Here is a 27,865-nt window from a genome sequence, read left to right as displayed (position 1 = left end):
GTTGAGCCCAACGATCTAGCTAGCTTTCTATCCAATTTATAGTCCATTCATCCAATCCATACTGCTTTAACTTGATGGCAACAATACTGTGAGAGACTGTATCAAAAGCTTTGCTAAAGTCAAGGTATATCACATCCACTGCTTTCCCCATATCCACAGAGCCAGTTATCTCATCATAGAAGGCAATCAGATTTGTCAGGCATGATTTTCCCCTGGTGAATCCATGCTGATTGTTTCTGATCACTTTCCTCTCCTCCAAGTGCTTCAGAATGAATTCCTTGAGGACCTACTCCATGATTTTGCCAGGGTCTGATGTGAGGCTGACCGGTTTGTAGTTCCCCAGGTTTCTCCTTCTTTCTTTTTGAAAAGATGGGCACTATATTTGCCTTCATCCAAACATCCTGGACCTCCTCTGATTGCCATGAGTTTTCAAAGATAATGGCCAATGGCTCTGGAGTGACATAAACCAACTCCCTCAGCACCCTTGGATGCATTGCATCCAGCCCCAAGGACTTGTGCATGTCCAGCTTTTCTAAATAGTCCTTAACCTGTTCTGTCACCACTGAGGGCTGCTCACCTCCTCCCTATACTGTGCTGCCCAGTGCAGCAGTCTGGGAGCTGACCTTGTCTGTGAAGACTGAAGCAAAAAAAACATTGAGGACTTCAGTACTGAGACCTTTATTTATTATGTGACACGTTGCTCGGTTTGCTATTGCCTCACCCTCCCCACCCAGGTGTTTGTCTTGGACATCAGCAGTATTTTGTCCTAACCTACATTGTTAATACTGTGTGGAAGAGTCTGTCTTTTATTGTGTCATCTGTCAAACAATCATCTGTAGCTATATTTGAGCCTATGTGTCAGCTAGCACAGTGGGAGCCTGATTCTGATTTAGAGTCTCTGGGTGCCACTTCACTACAAATAATGAAACATAAGGTGGAGATTGAGACTTGCAGTGTTTGCTAGACACAACAAATCTTGTACTTTCTTGAGAACTGATGCTATTCCTTCATTTTCCCCTGTACTCCTGTCCAGCATGTTAACAAATTCTGTGTAGAGCTACTTTGGATAAAAAGAACTTCTGAGCCAATGCTGTTTGAACTGTGTTAACATAGCTATCGTAGCTAACATAGCCTGCAAACCTTTTTTCTTGTAATTTAAAAAACTAATTAGACTACCAAAAGTCAGCTGCTCCAAATTATGTGAATTTCTCATTGCCCCTGAATTCCTCCTTTATTCTATGATTAAGCTAACGTCTAAGAGTATTGATTCCCTCAGAAGATTTTGCAGACAGGTTTTCAATTGAAAAATCCAGAGGGGATGGGAAGGGGGAAGCTTTTAAAGAGATAAAGTGCCATTTTTCCCCCTAGTTAAAAAAAAACATTTAGGAAGATGCAACCCTTGGAAAAGAAAATTGCAAGAAGCCTGGCTCTCCATCCCTCTTCACCCCGACCCCTTCACTGTGCCCCCTTTGCCCCTAACCCCTGCCCCCACCTGTGCCCACATGAAACTGACCTGAATGCATGGAGCAGCTGGCATTGCTGCTCATCCCTCAGTGCACAGAGTGCTTGGTGTTGCTCCTTGCTCCCCCTTCACAGCCCCCAGGGGTGTGTGTGTGTGGGGGGGGGGGCTGAGCAGTATCTGTGTGTCACTGCTTGCTTCCGCTCCCATGTCCCTCCACCGAGAGGAAGGAGGGAGAAATCTGGCCGCCCCCACAACTGGTGCCCACCCTGCCAGCTGGGAGCAGTTTCTGAAACTACACCTGCAGTGCACAACTCTGCGCTGCCGAACGGCGCCCCCTTGACCACGGCCACACCACCACCGTGCCACAGTGACTTACTGATGTGCAATGAAAGGTTCAAAATGCAAATAGATTTTGAAGAAAATGTAACTTAAAAAAAAAAAGAAAACTAACATGATAAAAAGGGTTAAAACCTGGATGCAGGCCAACATTCAGTGGTGGAGCTTTTCTGTCTTTCTTTCATCTTAGAGTTGTAGACTGCTATCTAGCCTGTACTATCTGAGCACCTTCCACGTATAATAAATAGCAATTGCACCTCTGCCCAGTACCAATATTTCTAGTAGCTTATTTCTTTCCACAGATGCTGCTCTGACACAACATTGTAGAGAAAAGATCCAGGCTTCAGAGCAAAGTGAAGTTCTTAGAGTCTCTCCGCCTATGTTGGCTCAGCCCTGTATCACTAGGCTAGCATGGCCTAGGACTGATGCTTCATTTTTTCCATTGATTGTGGTGGGCTTGCTGCAGTAATACAGTTCTTATTACTCTATCTAATCTATTAATAAGACTTACAGAGTATAAAATGCTATTTTAACTTAACCACTTTCTGTTCCATATCAGACCTTTAAAGGAGCTGACAATGTTATTTATGCTGAAATCCTTGCTCACACTCCACCGCACAGGACTGACAAGTCATCTATTTTGCTAATAAAAGCGAAGTTTCTTACACTGAATTCTTTTTCTCTAACTAGTAAAACCTTCATTATATTTCGGAAGTGACACCTTGCTTTCATTTACTAAATACCTGCAATTGCACTGATGCAGTAATGTGTGTATACGGCAAAGATTTGGCATCTGTTATTGACTATGAAATTGGATAAGGCATGTGTGTATTCTGATGAACTGCATTTTCGTACCATTCTCTTTTTGGGGGGCTGATTCTGATATTCAGTTGATTTTACACCTTTCCCATAGGTTTTCTGAATCTGGATGAGCTGTAGAATTGTACCATTCCTAAGTGGCTGCTTGTACAATATGGTGTTGATGTTTGTTCATTTGTTTTTTACTGGTCTCTCGGTTTTGTGACAGGGAGGAGTTCAGCGTCTGAAATACCAAAGAAATGTACGTGGGTTCTTTCTACTTGAGATCTGTGAAAAATGATGATTATTCATAGTGAATAAACTTCCTGTCACTTATAAAGCAAATTATGTGGGATTTAATAAAACCAGGCTTTGAAGGGCTTTTCAGCTGTGCAGTCTTATTAGCCAAGCTCCAGGTAGTTTGAGATGTCTGCTTGTTTGAGCACTTGGTGCTCTTTGGATTCTCTCAGCTGTATTACAGCGTAGTGTGATCTCATCAGCTAAGCAGGAGTAGGTTGGCTTGCTACTGGATGGGAGACTTCTGTGGGGAAACCCTAGGTGCTTGTGGGACATGACACTGCAGATTCTGTGAATGTATCTCTTGAAAGGCAGTACTGAACCAAGGGTCCACATGGTGGCCTAGATCATCTGTGAATAAGGAGGAAGACATCTCCATGAGGATCCCCCTCAATCATACTGTCAGGGGTGTGAGGATTTTCCTCCATTGGAAAGAGCTGTGGGACCTGCCCCAAACCTGGAGCCATCTTCTGGGACACATAGGAGAACCTGTGCCTTATACTGGGTCTCTGTCTCCCATATTCCCTTGGAGCACTATTTCCTAGGACTCTCCCTAGCAATGGCTGACCCACTCTCCTACTTGTTCCTCACCATGAAGGGGAGCTATGCAGAACAGATAATACAGTCCTGAACTGTATTGCCGTTTCCAGGAAAGTACCACAGGACACAAGAATGAGGAAAATATATCTCTATAGCCCTGGTTCCACCTCCACCCAATATGATGCTCCTCAGCCCTCATATCCTGACCCCATCTCCAAGCAGAATCATGCTGCAGAGATGGCAAGCCCACCCTTCTCTTTTATGCTGGAGGACCACGTGCTGAGGGAACTGTCCATGCATGGATCAAGGGCCATGACCTGGCCAAATGCTACTGGCTTTTGCAGTTATTTCTGTACAGAAAGCAATTTGTAAAGCATTTGGCATCATCCGAGACAAAAGATGCTATATAGATGCTCTCTTATATGGGACACAAGATTATTACATCTAACTGCTGACTAGCAAAATATAAAAATGAAACATATTGCCTGTAATTACTGCATTTGCAGATACTATATGGATGGAGACTGTAGGACAAGTAATAGTACATTTTTATTTAAAGCTACTAGAACCACTTTTACATTGTATTTGCAGAATGAAGCAGTGTGGTATCATTTATTTTGCTGCTGTACATTGATCAATATTGCTGCATTATTATGATAATTGCAAGCAGGCTACAGTAGCATGGGGGTAATGAGAGCAAAAAAACCTAACCCAGCAGTATCTTTTAAGTGCAACTCTGATGGTTTTCTAGAACGAGATCAGATTAGCAGCATGAACAGTTAAAATACTAGATTTGGGAATAAAGCCTACTCAAGTATTACAATTATACATGGTTGGGCAGGGTTACCTAGCCATCTTTCTAGCGAGAACAATAGCAAACAGACTGCTTGAGACTCTCCACATACCGAACGCTTGATTCCTCTTGTCCTTAGGCCTTTCAGGATGCAACGATTTTGCTCATAAACAAGCAGAACCTGAACTAGAAGAGGTAAATACAGTTATCTTCTATTGTAACAAAATTATCATTACCACCAAAGTGAGTGGGCCAGAACTTATGTCCTTTATGCCAGTGTAAATTCATTGGCTTTGCTGGAGTTACCCCCTCCGTACATTGGTGTAACTGACTCAATACATCTGAAGAAGTGGGTTTTTTATCCACGAAAGCTTATGCCTAAATAAATCTGTTAGTCTTTAAGGTGCCACCAGACTCCCTGTTTGTGACATCAGAATGTGAGCCAGTAAGCCTAAAGAAGAAACCTTCATACTCTAGGATCTTTCAGTGACTTAAACATTGCAGCCAAGTATTTATAAAGTGACTGCTAATGATTTTGAGTTCTTCAAATTCTTGGGTGCCTGACTTAAGTCTCATTAAAGGGGGTTGATTTTGGTTAGAAAGTGCTGAGTACCCTCCTTCTGAAAAATCAAGCCCCTTTAAAGTTGGCATACAAAAATGGAGGTGCTCAAAATCATTAATCACTACTGGAAATCATGTGTTTTGGAAGAAGTGTAAGCCTGCGTGTAGTTATTCTTAATAAAGTAGCATCTCAAGGGAGTAGTTCCATTGCTTTCTGAAGGAATACTTGTGTGAGTATGGGCGTGCAGGATCAGTGCTTTACATTGTAGTCTATTTTAAAGTGTTGCATCATATTAAATACTTGCATTGGTCAAAACTCAGAATTTCCATTTCCTAGGGGATTCAGACCCTTCAAAATTTCCTTTGGTCCCAAATGAGAACGAAAAGTAGAAATGTCAAAATTTCCCACAATATGGAATTTCTGATTTTTTTTTTTTGAGAAACACGTAATAACCTGATTGAAGCACTTCATTTCAATCAGGTCCAGAGATTTGGTTTGACGTCCGTAGTATGTTATAACTTTATACAGATGATATAATATTCCATTTGTTAAAGCGCTTTTAATGCACTTCCATTGAAATTTCAACAAAATATATATGGTCCCGTGAAATGTTTTGATTTTGTCAAATTGGCATTTTTCCTACAGAAAGCTGGTCTGTTGGAAAATTGTCAGCAGCAAAAATCTAAGGCATAGCATTATTGGTTACAGTTGTTCCATTTGCATGTACTGAATCCAGGGGCGGCTCCAGGCCCCAGCGTGCCAAGCGCGTGCTTGGGGCGGCAAGCTGCGGGGGCGCTCTGCCGGCACTGCGAGGGCGGCAGGCAGACTTCCCTCGGCGGCGTGCCTGCAGGAGGTCCACCGAAGCCGCGGGACCAGCAGACCCTCCGCAGGCAAACCGCCAAAGGCAGCCTGCTTGGAGCGGCAAAACCCTAGAGCCGCCGCCCCTGACTGAATCATAGGCATAATAAAATCAATTCTCAATTGTATTTAGGCATAGTTGGTTATAGTTACTCATTATACTTGCAGAATGCAAAACTGTAATACTGTTGTATGTTGGTCAATAATACAATCCCAGCTGTTTTATTGGGATAACTACAAGCAGGTTAATGCACTCTAGAAAAAGATTCCTAAAACATTTTGATGCAGTTTCAGTGAAAAAGGGGTGCTTAATGGGCATTTCCTATAAATGGGTTGAATAATAAAGAATAGCAGCTCATGATGAATGCGGTAATGCTGTTTTTTCACAGAGCAAAACGGTAAATTACATGGGGGAACATTAACTTCTTAAGGGCAGGAACTGTCTTTGTCAATGTGTTTGTTTGCAAAGCAGCTAGCATGCTTCAGGGGCTACAGTATTCAGGCTGCAGCGCCGATTGAGAGGAGGTCCACCCGGGCCACCGTCTGGCCACTTTTTGGCAAGGCTGCATCCCTGCTCTCCACTCACTCTGCTTTGGTGGGGATAGGTGTAGGAACACGTGCCCACAGGGTCAGGCTGCAGGTAGAGATGGGTTCCTCCGGGGAAGGGGAGGGTCCAGCGAGGGGGACAAGGCAAATCTGTGCCCTTGCCACATTTTAAATATTGCTCCACAGCCCCTCGTATTTATCACTATTAGCATAGCACCTTGAGGCACCAATCAGCATTGTGCCCCATGATGCTGGGTACTGCACCGACTGAGGGCTCAGCTGTGACTTTGAGCACAGGGTGGGGTGGGGTAAGCCACAGTTCTCACGGAAGAGAAGTCCCAGAAGGCATTGTAATTCAGACTCTCCTCTGAGACACAATGCCTGCCCTGTTGCTCTATAAATCCACGGGCAAGACAAGACTGATTTGCCACTGGCCTACACCTGGAGCAAATTTTGACACCCTCCACATCAACAGAGCTATGCTGGCCAGTAGTGAGAAGGATAGTGGAGCCAGAGCTGTGTCGGTTCCCCATCCCTCCCCTCCCACTTGATCTGGAGAGGGAGTAACTGGGTACTACACCCCCAGACCTCAGGCTCAGGTAGCTTGGTTAAGGGCAGATGTGGGAGTCCATCACTAGGGGGATGCAGTTCAAGTTGTAGTCTAGCCCACAGAGTAGGAGGATGGCCAGTATCAACCAGACAGTTTTATAAATGTTTCAGCAGAAGAAAGGAACAAAGGAGTCCCAGGTGCTTTGTAGCTTGTGGGACCTTTACTTTGAACAATTCCATGAATTAAAGGATAGCTTCAAAACAGCCAACTTCCATGAAATCACCAGAAATGTTTTGGATCGTCAAGTCTTTTGTTTAGTTTTGCTCATATTGCTGCAGAATGCTGTATAGAAGCACATTCTCTGGCTTTTCTGCCCGTGCATTGGCAGCGCAGCAGAACATGGAAAGGTGCATTCAGCATTTGCATGCTGGACTAGCACCAAGACCACTAGCTGCAACGTTTGTCAGAGCTGGAAAAGGTTCTGTGCCTGCCTGCCAAAACTGCCTGCTGTTGAATTTTTTTCTGCAGTCCAGCTGAGCTAACTTCTTGAATTTCCCCTTGTGTTTTTTAATCCATTACTCTTGTTGCAAGACTTTCACTTTAAGGTACACTCATTTGATTCCCAGATATACTTTTAAGGGGAAAAATTGGATTTTGAGAAGTGGAGGGTGAGGCAGGTGTATCAATTACTGATATGGACCCTCCTGTTCATTTCTTGCAAATAGCTAAGAGGCTTATTTAGAGACAGGAACAATACATTTAATAAATGAGGCTTTAAACATGGACTCCCATCCATTGCTATCAGATACATTATCCCAGTGATGCCAGCACCCGCCATATCCACAGGTTATGCAGATGTGCAAGTGCAAGGGGACTTGTGAGGACACCATGGGCCGGGTCTCTGCTCTGGTATCGTAGAGGACCCTTAAAGCCGGTTAAATGGATGGGCTGGGGGTTCCCCTGGCAGAGTGCTCGGGTGAGTTTCTCCATCCCAAACTGCACGTGTGTTGTTCATATGTTGTGTATTTCTGAGTTCTGTTTTATTTGCAGCTTTAGAGAACTTTTATGCAAGCTAACTTCTATCTCAAGCCAGACGTCACTGTTCTGTGCCCTTCCTCTCTCTGCCTCAGTAAACAAGACACCTTTTAAACATTCTGTTTTAAAGTTCCAGCCTTTTCCTCTTCCCCTCCCATGCTCCCAGCGCTGCGGCACTGTTTACGCTGAGGCTTTACAGCGCTGTATCTTGCAGCGCTCAGGGGGGTGTTTTTTTCACACCCCTGAGCGTGAAAGTTGCAGCGCTATAAAGCGCCAGTGTAGCCATGGCCTAAGTCAGTCACCTGTCAGACCTTGGGCTCACCTCCCACGCATACTGCATAACCATAATGAGATCCTGCCAGTGTGATCCTCATGTTTTTCCTTCATTTTGACAACTGTGGCCATGGCTACACTGGTGCTTTATAGCGCTGCAACTTTCGCGCTCAGGGGTGTGAAAAAAACACCCCCCTGAGCGCTGCAAGATACAGCGCTGTAAAGCCTCAGCGTAAACAGCGCCGCAGCGCTGGGAGCGTGGCTCCCAGCGCTGCAAGCTACACCCATAGAGGATGTGGAGTATGTGCAGCACTGGGAGAGCTCTCTCCCAGCACTGGCTCTGCGACCACACTCGAAAGCGGCAGTGCTTTGTGCAAGTGTAGCCATACCCTCAGCTGGCTTCTTGGCTAGAGCGGTTTGAATTTTTCAATGGCTTGGCCATGCCGAGAAAGATTTGCTGTAGTGTTTTCTTTGTCCCCCGTCCCTTGTACCCTAAGGCCCACGATTCACACTGAGACGATCAAGCATTTCAGGGGCATGATAAAGAGGAACTTAACTAGATACTTGGCAATGAACTTGTGAGTTACCAGGGAAGATTTTCAAAGGCTCAAGTGGCTGTCAAGTGCCCAAATTGCATTGAGATTGCTCCCTGCAGTGTTAAGACAAATATTTTCAGATGTGAGTGCCAACAGTTAAATCCACATTTAGGCGCCTAACTCAGGGTATGGCTACATTTGGAATTTCAAAGCTCTCCCAGCGCTGCATGTAAACCACATCCCTTATGGGTGTAGCGTGCAGCGCTGCTGCCCTGATTACACTGACGCTTTACAGCGCTGTATCTTGCAGCGCTCAGGGGGGTGTTTTTTCACACCCCAGTTGCAGCGCTGTAAAGTGTGAGTGTAGCCAAGGCCTAACAGTGGCTTGATTTTTAGAGGCATTGAAAACCTGAGCTGCAAGTGCTCAGTACCTGTGTTAAAGCAGATCATTTGTATTTAGATGCCTAAGTATGCTTTATGTGTCTCACTGTAGGCTCCTGAACTTAAAAATGTTGGCCTTAATATTTTAGCTCTCCGACTTATTGTCATCTACCAAGTTGTGTAAGTGCACCTTAGATCTCTAACTAGGGATTTGCGGTGCCAGTGATGGTGCGAGGATAAACAACGAGGGGAGAGCTTACCAATGAGGTACGGAGGAGATACCCAAGAGTTCCATCTCTTACGTAGTAAAGGCAAGATTGTCAAAGACCTTACACTGCCGTGCAAGGGAGAAGGAGAAATAAGCTTCAGTCTCTTACTAAAAATTTTGTCGTGTGTGTGTGTGTGAGAGAGAGAGAGAGAGAGAGAGAGAGAGAGAAAATGTTGACTATTTTTTCTCAGACCATCTTAATTTGGCACATGTCAACTAGCTCTAGCTATAATTGTTTTGCTCTGTGTTGTGAATTATTTGAAAGATATTTGCAAGCTGCTGTACAGGAGCCAGAAGACTATTATAAATAAGTTCATAACTTTTAATGACTTATGGATAGGCAGCTCTTCAGAAAATGGAACCGTACCCTTAAGGTTTGTGATATGTGATGAGATTATTTATTAGTTTCTTTTGCCATGGAAGATGCATTTGACAATGTATCTGTAGATGGTTTTTTTTCTCTGTTTATAGTTGTTTTTAAATTGATTTCTTGAAATTAGCATTAATACATTAGTGGATAAAAAATACCAGGTGCACTATTCATTGGCTAACATCTCAAGTAGGGATGGTCTTTTCAGCATTTCGTTTGAGTGAAAACGATTGAGCCTATGCTAAATTGCCTCAGCTGAGGATCTAGCCCAGTATTCCTAGAGATAACATTTGCTCTAATCCTCACCTTCTTCATCCAGTCATTGTATGCTTACGTAATACAAATTCCAGAACAGATTATTATTTGCTTAAATGTTTTAAAAAACCCAAACACATAGACAGAACCCTATTGCTACCTCCTCTATATTGTCCTTTCAATTGCATTTTTATTTCTTTCTAGGTCTAGCCAAGCCCATGGGACTAGTTGAAGGTCCAGGAGGCTTGGGCCAGGGAGGAATGGCTGCTACCTTGAGAGATGACAGTCATGAATCTGAGACTAAGTACGAAGAATATGGTTACAATGCCCAGCTCAGTGACAGGATATCACTGGATAGGTCCATTCCTGACTACAGACCAAAAAAGTAAGTTGAATCCTACATTTTTATTAGTGCAAGTGATTGTAGTTCCTTTGACCATGGTTGCAGCTCTGTATGCATGCCTTATGTTCAGAGTGTACTGAAAGGTTAGCCAGATATACGTTCCTGAGTGTAATGAAAACTATGAAGACCAATTGTGATCTCAAGCATGGATATCATGTCAGCATCTGTAGCTAACTTTACAAGTAATGCCACAATATGCATGTCCATGCCTTTGGATCAGTAATGACTTCAAAGTGGAAGCTTTGCTGAGCATTGTACAGTAAAACCTTAGCCACAGCCAAATGAGCTCAGATATTAGCAGGAGGCGCCTTTCTCTCTGCCTGTTGGATTCACATATTACGAAAGATGAGGTAGCACCAACAAATAGATGCAGCGCTGTTTTGTAGACACTGATTGTTTAAGATTGAAAACATCAAATGTTTTGTGTTTAATTGCACTTGGGTTGTTCTTATGAAAGAACTGTAGAGGCAGGGTATTTACTAATGTCTATATTGTGATTAAAAAGTAGTAAGACGGTCACAGCAGGGGCCTTTAATTACAGTCAGAGATGCACTTAAGATTTTTTACTGTCTGTGGAATGTGCATATTTACACTATAATATCACATTCTTCACATGTCTACACTGCATTTGACATTGCAATTTTATGTTTAATATTTTTACTGATTTATTATAGGTTGTGTTAAGTGCCTTTCAGATCTTTCATATTTTTATCATTATGTATTCTCCAGAAAAGTCATGCTCACAGTCGTTCTGAGAATGACAATCAGTAATGTCTTAATGCAGTGACGATTGGCAGCATGCTTCGCTGCTCTCAGTAGACAAAACTGAAAATAATAGTTAATTAATTTGTAATAATAATTTTCTGTTTAAAAATCCCTGTTGGGGTACCCAGGCAGAAGTGAAAGTTAAATAAAAGTACCGTATTAAGGGGGGGAGAAAAGTTTAGTCAAGCACAACCCTTGTGCTCTATGAGCAGATTACAATTTTAAAAAATATTTTAAAGAATTCAAGAAGCCAGAAGCTAAATGTGTAGCAAAACAAAACTTCAGCCTACCCACAGACTCCATTAGATGTGTTACATGCCAATCTAGTCTCAGAACCATTGACTCAGCATTCACATACTCAGATGCTTGGTGTGGACAAGTAATCTTACATTAGATAGGAGAGAGAGAAAGAGAGAAGAATATTGCTTTAGATGTTGCACCTGACTCAACAGGTGGTGAAAATCCAGCATAGGATTCACCTGGAGAAAGGGTAAACCCTCCAGTATGGGATTATCATGTGACCACTAAAATTATATAGTAAGCCTAATTCAAACACCATTGAGGTCAATGGGAATCTTTCATTTGACTTCAGTGGGGTTTGGGTCATGCCTCCTGTTGGTTAATAAACTCAAGTAGTTAGTTAATATGGGTGAGTGAAGCACTAAAAAGATGAAAAGAAGCAACAGCTGCAAAGTTTGGATCTAGGTGCTATACTCTTCAAAATTTAGGGGGGTTTCGAGTTGGTGATGCTGGAATTGGAGTTTGGCTCTGACTCGGCTCTACTTAGAAGCTTTGGCCATTGGTTCAGATAAGCATCTGTGGTTATTCAAACCCTTTGGGTGCCCCCATTTTGGTTGAGATTCCCATAAGATTGTACTGTCTCATAAAATGTCTGAAATACTGTGAGAGCTGTTTTCTATGTGATATTTGGACACTCTTGGGGTGGTTCTAGTTAGGCCTGGAAACAGGTATATCGAGACATGTCCAAGCCTCAAGAAACCTTTTAGTTTGAATTTGCTTTGAAAAATGACTGAAAGTTCAGCGATAGGGCTGAGTTTAATCTGTGTGTATCAGAGGGAGATTCTATCTTCATTCAATTGGCAAATTTGATTAGATTTCACTTTTCCATTACGATTCTCACAAGCAACCTTGTTTTGATTCTGGCAACTACGGACATAAAAGCACTGAAACACCAGATACACTTGGGAACTCACACTTGAACACTCACTGACATGAAGCGTTCAAAACTACGGTGTCCCACATGAGCCATGTACTAACACAAAGACAGGGACAAGAGCAAACACTATCAAGAGCTACTTTTCTGGTTTATCCATTGTTCAGTGTTATACCTGAATGTTGCATCCTAACAAATCTACCATGGTGTGACTGATGTGCAGTTTCATCCCTACACTAAAGCTGAAATTTTCAAAGCTGACTAAGGGGGTTGGATGCCCAGTTCTCATTAGAAATTAGTGATAAGTGAGGGTTTGAAAATCGCACCCTAAATTCTTAGGTAAAACCTTGTACTCCAAAGGACTCCTTATCTCTCTGTCTTCCTTGGTACTCATGTGGACATCATCAGTGAGCGTCTCACAGTCATTAACAGATTTTATCCTCAGAATGTTGCTGTGACTATAGGGAAGTATCTCCATTTTATAGGGTAGAATTAAGGTCCACAAATCACACAGGAAGTCTGCGGCCGATCTCAGAACCGGACCCAGAACTCCTGAGTCCCACATCAGTGCCCTGTCCTTCTAATCATCCTTCTGTCCCAGTCTATCCTCCATTTTGCCCACTCAAACTCCCATATTTGCATACACATGTAGGTATTGTGGATGTAGACTGGGAATATTTTTGATCAGCTGGCTGTTTGCATGGATTGTTATACCCAACTTATGAATGCGAATACAGTTCTGCCACGCAAATGTGGAGCTTGTAATATGCAAATAGATAAACTCCCACATATTACTGCTCCTTTGGGAAAAAAATGTGGCTTTAAATATTGATTTTCATTATATTTTAATGGTTGTAAATTTCACCACTTTTGTCCAGCTTCTGTATAGAGCTAGGGTAAGCATTCTAGTTGTAACTCTTCCTAGCACACCTTAAATAAATGTCCAGCAATATAATGGCTTTTCTTGATGCATTTTCATCTATGCAATAAACAGGACAGGCATGTCTCACAAGGGGGACACACAGCCAGATGGAACCAATGCCGGGTACTAAATTGTAGCAACTCCCAGTGTCATTCGTCTGCGAAGAAATCTGCAAACCTGTGTAATCCTGCCAGCAAGCTGCTTTTCCTGTATGTTTGCATTTCTCTGCTTTTCCGCCTGCTGTTGTCACCGAGACCTTCAAACTCGAAGGACAAACAACCCTTCCCCATAAATGGGGAAACGCTTAATCAGCACAGAAGCAGGCAGCAATTTTTCAGGCATTTTATTGTCATGTGCCAAATGGAATTAATTACAGTAAATAGTTCACTTGAAATTACTGTTCCCTTGATTGCAATAAAAATCACCTTTTGACCTAAACGTGGCGTAGGCAACATATCTCAACTTCGTCTTCTCTTGGCATCCCACGTATTCCAGAGGCGGGATTGTTTTTTTAAATGGACTTTTAGATGAGCTAATTAGATTTGATCTTGAACAGCATTTTGAGAAGTCCGATTTCACACTGCATTTCACCTGCACCAAATCTGATGAACATGTTGTTGGACTACTGACCATCACTTAGATAATTTCATAGTCAATTTCTATGTTCTAGCAATTTTGAACTGTTCATGCTCTGGGATGATGCAAGAATTGAATATCAGAAGTGATACTTACATATTACCTTCAAGTGTAAAATGGTGTATAGTCATCTGGATTAATTATGACTCAGGGTGATTTTCCACACATTTTCAGCTGAAACATTTTGCACTGGACTAAATTGGGATTTCATTTTGCAGCTTGGTTTTGTCAGCGTAATGTTCTCTATGTCTTTTAGATTTGTGAAAATACATGGCAATGCTTTAAAATTTATGGTTCAGTTAGTTAATAATGGTCTCAATTAGCTATCTACATTCCAGTGGAAATCCTATAAAAGTAGTTATAAAATCCACATTAATGCCAAGTGAGTTGCACAGGATTATTTTTGTTGCAGTGAACACCTAAGGAATGAACACTTTTGGCTGAACTGTTTTGATCCCCCTTCATACAAAACAGACGGAAACTTCAGAAATGTTCACTATGCATCAAGTTAGGCCCAAGCCAAAAGAAGAGGGAATATAGAAGGAAGTAAGGGTTTATGTAGCTCTTCCACAAGCAGCCCTCACTGCTGCTGAGTATATTATTAATATATGCAGGTTGTTCACTGGCTAGGCTAATCTGTGGGTGCTATTGACTAATGCATTTTTCTGTTTTTATTTGCTCTGTTCCCCCTTCATCTCGCTCTATATTTCTTGCAGCAGTTTCTCAGTGTTGTTGCAGTGCACAAAAAAGCACTTATTGTGGAAGCTATCCGTTTTGTTGCTGCCATGAAAAGCATAATACAGACAAGTGTCTCAGCATATAGGTAGTCAGCTCAGTAGTGATACAGGGATGCTAAACCTCCTGCTCCTTCCAGAGGGCAGCTGCAGTAAAGCATTAGCAAAACTTCCTATGCCATGTTTAAATATTCTGTTCTTTTGCTGTAATTCTTACTCATGGACAGGAGGCAAACTTCAGTCTTCTATGGCAGAACCTAGCTGAGCCAGTACTGACAGTGTGGATGTCTCTCTGGGGAAATGTTTAATAGAGAAATCTCGTTTGGAAATACTGTGCTCAGATAAATTTGTTAGTCTCTAAGGTGCCACACGTACTCTTGTTCTTTTTGCGGATACAGACTAACGCGGCTGCTAGTGGGTTTACAGTTGTGCACAGCAGAATTTGGTTTTACCTTTTTCCTAAAACACAAAACCAAAAACCAGCCCAGCCACAAGAACCGCACATAGGAAACTGCATACAAAAAAAACATGTAAAAAGAAAGTTATTTAGGTTCCAAGTCAAGCCCTGGAAAAGTTAGCAAATACCAGTTTTACGGTTGCTCAGGTAATCTTAATACTTCCTGCTTATGCATATGCATTATGATACATTCTTCAATTGCATGATCACATACTATATTTTCCCACACATCTCTTGCCTCATTCAGTGCACCGATTGGATGCACAGGGTCCAATTTAAGGTAGCCCAGGCAACTGTAAATCCAGCATTTCCTGACTTCTCAGGGCTTGACTTTGCAACATAAATAACCTAGGTGTTTTTATGTAATACACAGAGGCTGCCTCTACACTAAGAGATGGGTGTGCAATGCCCAGCTCCCGTAAACTTACTCATGCTAGCTCTCATTGAGCTTACTGGCTAAAAATAGCTGGGGTGGCAGGGGCTAGCTGCAAACCCACCTGGACCCTGTGGGTCCATACTTGGGGTAGCTAGCCCGTGCCGCTGCTCGATACTGCTACCATGGTGAGAACTAGCATGAATATGTCTCCTCAAGCTGGGAATCACCCCACCCCCCGCCCAGCTGCTAGTGTAGGCCTAGCCCAGTGGTTCTCAAACTGGGGTTCGCAAAATGTTACAGGGGGTCCTCAGAAAAAAATTCCCTAATGGCGGACAGAGCGGTCCCTAGGGACCTGGGCAGCACGGGGCCAGCAACCTGGAGCCCCTGGACTTCCAAGATCTAAGCAGATCAAAGCAAGCATATCTATCAGGCTGAGGAGATTTAAACTTCAAGACTCCTTATAAGAAATGGAAAGGGAAGTAGACATTTTTTGCTTTTTTAAAAATTAAATAGGCAGCTAGTATTGTTTTTAGAATTATTATGAAGAACAAGTTTAAGCTTTGTTGTAACATGCGTTGTTTTCCTGGACTACTCAAGACCTGAATTCTTGTGTAGAAGGAACTCTGAGCTGGCTTCTTAAACCCCTTCCTGCTGTTTCACATCTGATACTCCTTGGTGAAACATGGGAGTCTTGTCTTATTACAGGCTTATTCCAAGTGATACAAGCTATGAAAGTAAGGTCTTGGAAGAGTGTTGCTGTTTTCATAATGTAATAAAAATACTGTTAAGATAAATAATAATTAATAATAAATAGTGTGTAATAAGCATGTCATAAAAACAAATTTATTATTTCCAAGATCACTATTTTTATAATTTATACTCAGGTAAAGGAGAAAGTTCCTGGAAATATTCATTTTTAGGAGGGAGTTTGCAAGACTTGACATTTTAGTGAAAAGGGTTCACAGGTTTGTTAAAGTTTGGGAACCACTGACCTAGCCACATCCACACATATTCCCTTTTGTCAAAAACACTTGCTGTGATGCATTATGCACACACTTGAACAAAGTTAATATGATCCTAGAGCTCCATAAGAGCTAAATTGGCTTTTATGATAAATTATGGCCACTAGGTGAGGATCCATAATTTAACCGATCTCTTTTGTGCAACTGCATGCCTACACATTGTGGTAGCTGAGTGACAGCCATAATGCTAATAGATCAGTGTTTCTCAAACTCGGGTCGCTGCTTGTGTAGGGAAAGCCGCTGGCGGGCCGGGCTGGTTTGTTTAACTGCCCTGTCCGCAGGTCCTGCTGATAGTGGCTCCCACTGGCCGCGGTTTGCTGCTCCGGGCCAATGGGGGCTGCTGGAAGCGGCATGGGCCGAGGGACATACTGGCCACCGCTTCCAGCAGCTCCCATGGGCCTGCGGCGGCGAACTGCGGCCAGTGTGAGCCGCAATCGGCCGGACCTGCAGACGGGGCAGGTAGAGAAACCGTCCCAGCCTGCCAGGGGCTTTCCCTACACAAGCGGCAACCCCAGTTTGAGAAACACTGTAATAGATGGATTCAGTCTAGCGGCTATATGAGCCAAGGAAGTTATTCCTTTGTGTTATGGTCATGGATATTTGCATTGAGAAAATGTAGCCTTAAAGAGCAAACTTATTAATGCTGAAAGAAATGAAATTTTCAGCCACAAAGAGCAGAGAACACAGGTCTTAGAGAAATTACTTTAATTTATTCCGCCCCTTTATAGTGGCAGACATTTTAGTTGTTTGCTGTTAATGCTTCACAATAGCAAAGGAATTGCATCTCTGAGGTTCTGAAAAGTAATTAATGGTTCACTGCACACTGTACCTTAGGAAAAGCTTTTTTAATTACCCATCAAAAGGATTCTGGAATTGATCAAATGGGGCTATCAAGGGGAAAGACTTAGTAAATAGACCTCTGCTTTCTTCATTCAGGGGTTTAATAACATCAACCATCTCTAAGGCCTCTTGTTAGAAACCAGCCATTCCGTCAGGGATTGTCCTTCAGTGCTGCAGGCCTTCAAGACTTACTAGTTTCATGGCTGCAAGAGCACACATTTACTTTAGACATTTTTCTCTTTCCTACAGAGTATGATGAACTTGTTCCCCACCAAGAAGATAGCTGCGTGGTATTAGTGTGGTGGGTGTCCATTGATAGTTTTACCGGGGCAAATCACACTTTCAGTTTATCTGAGTGCCATGGAAGACAAGAAGAGAAGTTTTGGTCTGTGGGTTTCTACCTGAAGGAGCTGTTCTTGTGGCCATCTGCATTAGAAGATGTATTGGAGCAGGGATGGAAGATTATTTGCTTTCAGAGAGCATTGGGTAGATTACCCACTATTGTAAGATCAATTATTGGGGAGAGGCAGATCCAAAGTTATAAAGTTTACTTCACCTGCACTGTTCTCATGCCTCACTTCTGGAGTAGTCTGGTGACCCCAGGTCTCCATCCCATAGGTTGGGGAAAGATGATTAAGATAGTTCACGTTAAAATTCATAATTTAAAAATTTTATTCAGATTGGGCAGTATAGACTGAAGTATAGGATTAACAATCCACCAGTGTGAAACAACTCTTAATCTGGCACAAATCTAGATCTGGTCAGGACCAGAATTTCCCATGGAATGGAAATTCTGAAATTAAAAAAAAAACATTGTGAATCTGAACAAAATGCTGATATTTTGAAATTTCCCTCAAAATGAAAATTCCAAAAAGTGTAGATTTGGGACCATCAAAATGTTTGGTATGTATGAATATGAAATAGTATGTATTAAATACAATAATGTTAAATTATATATATATAAAATTTCCCCTCTCACCCCTATGGGTGGTATGTGTCTTCCTCAAACTCAGGTCCTCTACCAGAGGCCTGGGAGTTTGAGGGTTCTGCGCAGTATCTTAGCTGTTCCTAGCACTGCACTCTTCTGGACAGAGAGCTCTGATGTTGTTCCTGGGATCTGTTGGAGCCACTCACCCAGCTTAGGAGTCACATCCCCGAGTGCTCCTACCACCACTGGGACCACTTTGGCCTTCACTTTCCACATCCTCTCTAGTTCCTATTTCAGGCCCTGGTACTTCTGCAGCTTCTCATACTCCTTCTTCCTGATGTTGCTGTCACTTGGCACTGCTATATCTATCACCTGTCTTCTGGTCCTTATCTATTACCACAATATCTGGTTGATTGGCCAGTTCCTGCTTGTCTGTCTGGATCTGGAAGTCCCACAGAATCTTAGCCCTGCTATTCTCCACAACCTTCTGTGGAATCTCCCATCTGGTCTTGGGAGGATCTAGCCCATACGCTGTGCAGATGTTCCTGTACACAATGCCAGCCACTTGGTTATGCCGTTCAGTGTATGCTGTTCCTGCCTGCATCTTACATCCTGCCACTATGTGTTGGACTGTCTCTGAGGCCTCTCTGCACAATCTGCACCTTGGGTCCTCTCTAATATGGTAGACCCCTGCTTCAATGGATCTGGTGCTCAGTGCCTGTTCCTGTGCTGCTATGATCAGTGCCTCAGTGCTGTCTTTTATCCAGCCCTTTCCAGCCACTGGTAGGATTTCCCAATGTCAGCCACCTCAGCTATCTGTCGATGGTACATCCCATGCAGGATCTTGTCTTGCCATGGCACTTCTTCTGCTTGGTCTTCGTCCCATGTCTGCTGCTGCCTCAGGCATTCTCTCAGCAGCTCATCTTTGGGGGCCATCTTACTGATGTACTCCTGGATGCTTCGGGTTTTGTCCAGGACAGTGGCTTTGACGCTCACCAAGCCCCGCCCGCCTTCTTTCCGGCTGGTATACAGTCTCTGGGTGTTGGACTTGGGGTGGAAACCTCTGTGCATTGTGAGGAGCTTCCGGGTCTTCACATCGGCAGCCTCCATGTCCTCCTTTGGCCAGCTCACTATACCGGCAGGGTATCTGATAACCGGCAGGGCGTATCTGTTAATGGCGTGGATCTTGTTTTTCCCACTGAGCTGGCTCTTCAGGACCTGTCTTATCCTTTGATGATACTTGGATGTTGCTGTCTTCCTTGCCTCCTCATCGTGGTTTCCATGTGACTGTGGGACGTCAAGGTACTTGTAGCTGGTCTGTATGTCTGCTATGTGGCCCGCTGGTAGTTCCACCCCATCAGTCTTGACTACCTTCCCTCTCTTTACTACCATCCGGCCACACTTCTCCAGTCCGAATGAATATAAATTAAAATATATTTAATTAATGTTTTAATGTAATATAAAAGTAAAAAAATATCAAAAACATCAAAATGAAACATTTTGACTTTTTCCCATTTAAAAAAAAGTCATTAGAATGAACATGTACCTGCACATCTTTTCAATTTTGACTTGGCTGCATTTTTTGATGGAAAACTGTTCTGTCAAAGTTTTCAACTAGCTCTACATAAATTCAAGGATAATTGGCTAGCTCTTTATGAAGCATTGCTTAGACCACATTTGGAGTATGATGTCCCGTGCTGGCCAACCTGTTCAACTTCAGATATGACCTTGTTAAAACAGAGAATATATAGCATAGAGTGTCCAAGATTAAAAATGGAATGGACAGAATTACATAGGAAGATCGTGACAAATTGGGATGATTTCTGTTTGAGAAAAGCTGAGTGAGAAGTGACCTGGTTAAAGTGTTTCAACCAGCTTCAAAATCCGTGCCCCGATAGAGATTTTTAATACCCCTAATGCTAGGATGGTGCAGGGAACTTTTGCTTTTGGAGCATTTTTAAAACCGCAAAGGAGGAGTTGGAGGATGAATCATCCTTAGCAGTAGTTTGGTTAGTGTCCGTATTAAAACAAGGCTTTTCCGATGGGGCTGTTTTTAAAAGCTATGATAGATGGGACTGTTCTCTTTCTAATTTACATAGAAAGGGCCAAATCATCAGTTGGTGTGGGTCCCCATAGGTCTATTGACTCCAATTTACCCCAGCTGAGGATCTGGCCCAAAATACAGACCAGATACACTAGTGCAGGGATGCTTACACACCCATTGTATTGTGTGTACATAACTGATGCCAAGGCTTTTGAATAGGTACATCTTGCCCAACTTTCATCTGACTTTCCATCTTGCCTGAGAGTAGAAGAGAACAGAGCCACTGAGTTAAGTTTGTTTTTAACAGCCACTTAGATGTAACCAGCACTTTTGGCGGACCACATGCTATTACTAGCAGGTGGCTTATTCACAATCACATGGTGAGATCTGTATAGCATATATGCATTCATTACTGCTTTGAAATAATTTGCTACCATTAGAATGAAGAAAGAAATGAGAAAACAGCCTTGGCATATTCTTCATCTATACAAAAGCCTTTCTAAACAAAATCTGTTAGACAGAACTGACAGCTTCTCACGGGAAATTTCCAGTTGTACTAGAAACCCAGCATGGAAATTCTTGAATTCCAAAACTTCATCAATTGTAGAGGAACATTAAATATTATTAAAGTGATGACATTGAGGAAGTGTGAGACTGTACACCAGTAAGAATATCTACCACTGAGAGAGAAATGGCACAGCTTCAGCATTTATACTTGAAGCTCTAGATGAAAATTAGGTAAAAAAAGCCCATTGTTCTGTTAATTGCTCTTTTATCAAATGTGAATTAACAATGAGAAAGTCCTCAGCTGGTATAAATCACTATTGCTTTTAATGGTAAAATAATATTGTGTCTATATTATAGACACACAGCAAAATTCTGAATTTGGATCTACACCAAAGAGTTGTCTTTCTTTTAACACTGAAGAAGACTTGCATTGTATACTCTACCCTTTGTTCCCTATGCAGAATTCCTGATGGTGCGTGTGGGAGTTTTAAGTGGTAACCAACTGCAGAATAATCAATTGGGATCTGCAGAATTTTTTCCACAATCTGAAAATCTTTCTGGGGTGACCTCTTCAAATTGCATTTGTCGGTCTTTCATATGTGTAAGTCTTGTACAATCTGACCAAATCAATCAAGAGCTGTGGAAGGACCATCCAAAAATATTTCCTCTCCATCAGTGACCCACAGTTAACACAGGTTTCAGAGTGGTAGCCGTGTTAGTCTGTATCAGCAAAAAAACCACTTCCTCAGATGCATGGAGTGGAAAATACAGTAGGAAGATATATATACACAGTACATGAAAAGATGGGAGTTGCCTTATCAAGTGGGGGGTCAGTTCTAATGAGACAATTCAATTAAAATGGGCTGTTATCAACAGGAGGAAAAATCACTTTTGTAGTGGTAATCAGAGTGTCCCATTTCAAACAGTTGACAAGAAGGTGTGAGTAACAGTAGCGGGAACTTAATTAAAAATTAGTTAAAAAATAATAATTTCCCCATGCTAATTTCCCCCTACTGTTACTCACACCTTCTTGTCAACTGAAATGAGCCACCTTGATTACCATTACACAGGCACTTATTAAGGCAACTCCCATCTTTTCATGTACTGTGTATATATATATCTTCCTACTGTATTTTCCACTCCATTCATCGGATAAAGTGGGTTTTAGCCCACAAAAGCTTATGCTCAAATAAATTTGTTAGTCTCTAAGGTGCCACAAGTGCTCCTCGTTGTTTTTACAGTTAACACAGATTCACCTGTGCAATGGCATTTTAAAGCTCATTTCATTTCTGTCCCCTGGGTATATTGCTGGCTGTTGCCTCCTGTCAGTTCCAGGGAGAGAAAGGTATTCCTGTACATTTCTGAACTGTCATGTCATGTTACACTCCACTGTATCACATCAGAAGATGAAGGCGAGGGGAGTAATGGGACAAATCCAGCCATGAATTCAGATGATCCCTTTAGAAGTTTTGTTAAGTGCATCCCCATGAAGCTGAATCTCCTAGCCCATGTAAAGCTTTAAAGTACACCTCTACTGTGATATAACGTGACCCGATATAACATGAATTCGGATATAATGTGGTAAAGCAATGCTCCAGGGTGGCAGGGCTGCGCACTCTGATGGATCAAAGCAAGTTCGATAGAACGCGGTTTCACCTATAACGTGGTAAGATTTTTTGGCTCCCGAGGACAGCGTTATATCGGGGTATAGGAATAGTTACTTTAAGTGCCCTGAGATTAGGGGTTTTCCTCCTTTTGCTTAAAATTTGCACCTGAATTAGTTCAGTTCAATTCTGAAGTGCATATGGTTTCCAAATACATCCCTTAATATACTTTTAAAAATATGCATCTCTCGATTCTGGTACTTATGCAGAGAAAATCCATCTTAGTGGATGCCTCTCACAGCAGTTCAGCAATGAGAAAATCAAGGTTTGGGGCTAACCACACTAGAGGTGTTTTTTATAAACGTGTCAGGCCATTTTACTCTTCTGCCTGAAATAAAAATGAGTTGTGGACTCGAAGTCAGTGCAGTGTTTCATTTTAGTAGTGTCGGTTCTTGTTTACTTTGCCTGTGCCTCTTGTTTTGTGTGAATTTAGTGCTCATAAAAGTGAGGGACTCCTAACATTAATAGAGCCACAGATATGGTACTAGTGCCAGCTGGCAAGAGATAAGCTCCCCACCGTGGTATGTCCACAGCATAGCTTTGCCAGTTCATTTCAGTTTGATCTGCGTGCCTTCCCCACTCCGCCAGTCCTGCGGATTTGACAGCAATTCGGCGGCGGGTATGCCGAAGCTGCGGGACCGGCAGTGGAGTGGACACACTATGTGGAAGATCATGTCACAACTGAAGTGAAGTCAGGCAATGGGGTGGACATCAGCACTTGCTACCCAACTAAAAACTAACTTACGTAGCTGAGATATGCACAGAAGGCAAGGACAGCTGTCATGCACACACCAGAGAAAATAGATGAAAATAGGCATAAGGGCACCCACTGTTTTATTTAATGTCTGTAGTACATTATGTAGTTGGAAGCCAGCTAAGGGTCTGTGTCATGTGTGGCTGGCTGGCTGCTGCTTGGCTTTCAGGAACTGATGGAGGTGCACACTACCTGTTAAAAGTGGCTTTAGATTGTCAAATAGCCACTTAATTTTTTGTCTCCTTTGCTTTAAGGGCCAGTTATAGGACTTAATGTTTGCATTCTCTGTCTTTATTAATGTGTATGTATGTACTTTGCCTTTAAAATGATGTAAAGATGGGCTAGCCTGAACTGTACAAAATATATCTCCATGGCATAGACAGTAGTTCAGATCTGACTAAAGACAGCAACATTAATAATAATTTTTTAAAAACATCTTTTGGGTTCTGCTGCTAAGTCATACTCTACCCTTAAAAACTCAGAAAGGGAATTCGAGAAGGAAAGTCACATGTTTCAGTTATCTCCAGCCAAAAAGCTCAGACTTGTCTAAGTCAGAAACTGAAGTAAGATTTCATCCACTTTATGGATGTCTCATTAGGATACTGTTCCCCCAGAGGGTCACAATGAAGTTTAAACTCAAGATAAAAATGATACTGAAGCTTTGCTCCTGCCTTTTCTTCACTGCCTGAAAATAAATATATGACCTAAAGCTAGTGTACTGGTTTATTGTCTTAGTGTTATTAACCCAAGTGCACCTAGAGATGGAGAATTTGTATTCCGTTTACTTATCGCAGAGTATTCAACTGGTTTGCGTGACAGATCTGGGGAGAATTTTCTCTGGAAGTTGGGGGAAGGAAATCTTTTAAGTGCTTTAATGTTTGAGGCAAAGGTTCTAAGTGAAATAGGGATAAACATTTTCACCTACACATCTACAGGTAGAGGGGCAGCTTCAGGCACCAGTGCTCCAAGCATGTGCTTGGAGCGGCAAGCCGCGGAGGCGTGTCCTGCCGGTTGCTGTGAGAGTGGCAGTCGGGCTGCCTTCAGTGGCTTGCCTGCAGGACGTCCGCTGGTCCCACGGATTTGGTGGCAATTCGGTGGCGGGTATGCCAAAGTCGCAGCACTGGCGGACCTCTCGCAGGCAAGCTGCCAAATCCATGGGACCGGTGGACCTCCTGTAGGCGCGCCACCAAATCCGCGGGACTGGTGGCCCTCCTGCAGGCGTGCCACTGATCCACCGGACTGGTGGACCTCCCGCAGGCATGCCACCGAAGGCAGCCTGCCTGCCGTGCTTGGGGAGGCCATAAAGGTAGAGCCGCCCCTGGGGAAGAGGGATAGAGAAAGTGCCATTGCTAATGGAACTTCAAATAATTGGGCAGATGGTATCAAAGTATACTACACCATTGACTACTGTCTGTGGTGTAGTGTACTTTGTTCTAGAGTTCTTTGCATTTGCTAAGCATTTTCAAGTGGAAAGGGCCCTCCATAGATCACTGCTTCTCCACCTCTAAACCCTCAGGGCATGGTTGTCAATAAATTATGTTCTGTGAATCACTAGAAAAAGATTTCACAGGCCACTGGTTATCCATGGAATAAAGTTTGTAAACTACTTGCTTGAAAAGATCAGATCAAAGAAAAACATGTGGAGAATAAATGAGGAAATTAATTTTAACCGGAAGATTAATGCATGTGTTACGTGTGTGAATAGTTATGTGCTTATGAGCTGTCTCTTTCCCTGTACAATACAAACTTTCGTTCCTTAGCTGCCTGCTTCAGGAGATCACCTAAACACATCCCTGAGTCCATCTCTATTTGGGGAAAAGTACTTAAGTGCATTCTTAATTTTAACCATGTGCTTAAGTGTTTTCCTGAATCAGGGGGCATGTTAGTTAATACACTAATAATTCCTGACAAAATGGTCTGAAACATTTTGCTTCCTGCTGGGGAATACAGTTATTGCATTGAATTGTGGTCTTGATGTTTCAAGATGAGGTAACTTATTACGGTTTTATGAGATAAAGTATCTGATATGGAGCTTGGTTGCCTGCAAAGGGAGAAAGTCTCTCTTGATTTCGTTACAGATATCTAACTGCTGGAAATCCAGTAAGAATAAATATTGAAGAATCTAGAAAAAACAGTGGATTCCATAGACCTAAAGACTGTCATGATACAGTCAATGCCTCTAACAGAGAGACGTTTAATAAAGACATTTGCTTAAGAAGAATAACCGGGAACAATTTCCTCCCAGTATCTTTTTAAAAGGCATGAAAACCAATTTCTGGGTATGCATTTGGATTGTGCTGGACAACAGAGATAGCTAGAAAATGATTTTTTAATTTAAATTAAACGGTGAGGTTTTTAAAGAGCCTGTTATAATTAGCTACTAGGAAATTGCTCTTTACTGTTAGCTTTAAAGTGCCTAAATGTATGTGATTGTTCCATGCGGTACCAGACAGTTTTAACTCTCCTTTCATTTATACAAATGCTGTAAAAATGCCGTGAGGTCCCAATCCAGCTTTCAGTAGGTGAGTGGCCCCAGTGGAATTGAGGACACGCTTAAGCGCTTCTTTGGATTGGAGGCTTTATGCTGTAATTTAAGTACATCTTTAAAGTCCTCCCCATTAACCAGACTAATTCCATGTGATGCACACACCTTCACTTTGCCCTCTCTCCCTGACTCTGTGAGACATCTTTCCACAAGCATACATTTACTACTCCCAGTTCCTGGGCTCAGTCTAATATAAAGCATCGAGGATTTAATGCTTCCATTCTCAGTGCTAAATCTGTGTTCTGTATGCATTTGTTCTTGGAACATAGGTTCATGCTACACCATAACTCTTCCCAGATACAATAAACTTGGTTCATTTTCAGTCTGACATAAACTGCGCTATTTAAAGTAAAAGAAAAACCTTGTGGAATTAATACAAGGCTTTATATAAGTTGCAGCTTCATCTCCTCTGCCCCTTACCCCTCCAAGCACTGAGTTACCAATAGGGAAATACCTGCAGAGTAGATTATGAATAGCATTGTCCTGCTAGGATCCTGAAATATTAATGACTTCTCACTGTAGTACCAGCAGAGCAAACTACTATGAGACAGATTACTCAGTCTATGAATGGCCTCTTGTTTGACTATTCACTCCTCCAGTAGCCCTGTACTTGTACATCGTTAAAAAGGTACATCTTGCTGTTTAACCATTTGACCAGAGATGAAAGTAGGTCTCCTACAAAATAGGGAATAGCCCATGTTGCCAAATGTTGTGTTTCCTCCAGAGACTATAAGAAGCTTATTAGGTGAAGTAATAGCAATGAATAATTGCATTCAACCATCGTCCTCATACTGCAATGTGACAGTAAAACCCTAATGAAATCCATGAAGAACTTCACAGTAGTTGCCTTTAAACACTTTTCTCTTATCTTGCAGATCTTAAAAGCAGCAAGAGTCCTGTGGCACCTTATAGACTAACAGACGTATTGGAACATGAGCTTTCGTGGGTGAATACCCACTTCTTTGGTTGATGAATGCATCCGACGAAATGGGTATTCACCCACGAAAGCTCATGTTCCAATACGTCTGTTAGTCTATAAGGTGCCACAGGACTCTTTGCTGCTTTTACAGATCCAGACTAACGTGGCTACCCTTCTGATACTTGCAGATCTTAGTAACATTACAGCATCCCCTGTATGCTCCAGTCAATATGGAGCATGTCTCATCAGTCAAAATTAAACAAAATACATTGAATTTTGAATTTGTAACACTTGCAACAAAATTCAGATAAAACCCTGTAAGTTTACATAATTAATAAATTGGAGGATGCAGCAAGCTGCTCATTATGCAGATGGGAAAAGTGGTTACATTCCTTGAATAAATTATTAATATTAATTTGATTTTATGCTCTGTACCTCTTAGCACTGCCTAGAACTTGAAGTAGAAGGGCTGATACACTGCCAGAGAAGGTGTTTTCTTGAGATCCTCAGTCCAGTTTTCCAGCTCTAAAAGACCTATGGAAACATCCAGACCCTTAGGTACTTATGTGAACTAAGCCAAACTTGTTGAGGTTCATTCATAGTTTTCTGTAAAGTTCCCTTCTTGGGAGCTTGTCACATCCCCATGGAGAAGAAGAGGACCTCCCAGTAGGAGGGCATGTTGGAGTTCACTGCTGGTGATGCAGCAGGAAAGATGATTATGCTGACTTTGAATTGCCAGGTGAAGGCCAGCGACCTCTGGCAGGAAGTGTTTGTGTCTGTCAGAGTGCAGCTGCAATTTGTGCGAATGTATTTGCTATTAGAAATGTATTTAGTTCATCACTTAGCTGAATAATTCCTTGTCATCTGTAGCTCGGTCATGAGCAGTTCATTGTGAGCATTCATTATTTGAAATTTGAGAGGTCTTAGTTTTTATTGGAGATACAGGTCACATGGTATTCTTTCTGTTCTTTACTTACTCACTGTAGCTCTTAGAATTGGGTTTCAACATAATAATTCAGAACTATCTTTCTGACAACACGTGTATAAAACGTGCTGTTTTTTGTGACTATTTTGGCTAATAAATACTTTGGATCAAATTCACTGCTGGTGTCAGTTGATGCAACTCCAGTGAATATGGCCCTTTTTTTGGTATCCCTTCACCTGATTTTCACATCCACCTGATTTCTGTTTTTCAGGAGTGCCGCCAGCTTTTTTGCTGCCCTAGGTGGCAGAAGGTCCCGCCCCTGAAATGCCGCCCCCAACAGAGGCGGCGGAAGGTCCCACCCCCGAAATGCCGCCCCCGACAGAGGCAGTG

General features: G+C 42.3%; 1 protein-coding gene across 3 annotated transcripts in view; it reads left to right on the top strand.

The window, feature by feature from the left end:
* GALNT9 (polypeptide N-acetylgalactosaminyltransferase 9) overlaps positions 1-27,865 on the top strand; it is a 205,036-nt gene that overhangs the window by 32,348 nt on the left and 144,823 nt on the right. Inside the window, exon 2 of one of the 3 annotated variants that reach the window (XM_030583466.1) lies at positions 10,065-10,245. In XM_030583466.1, coding sequence (XP_030439326.1) covers positions 10,065-10,245 — 181 coding nt within the window. Of the gene's footprint in view, positions 1-10,064; positions 10,250-27,022; positions 27,109-27,865 lie in introns of those variants that run through there. The other 2 variants (XM_030583467.1, XM_030583468.1) reach the window with 2 other exon arrangements.

Source organism: Gopherus evgoodei, chromosome 13, assembly GCF_007399415.2.
Source record: "Gopherus evgoodei ecotype Sinaloan lineage chromosome 13, rGopEvg1_v1.p, whole genome shotgun sequence".
NCBI lineage: Eukaryota > Metazoa > Chordata > Testudines > Testudinidae > Gopherus > Gopherus evgoodei.
Note: the sequence above shows the minus strand (reverse complement) of the source record. Positions and strands in the feature narration are given on the sequence as shown.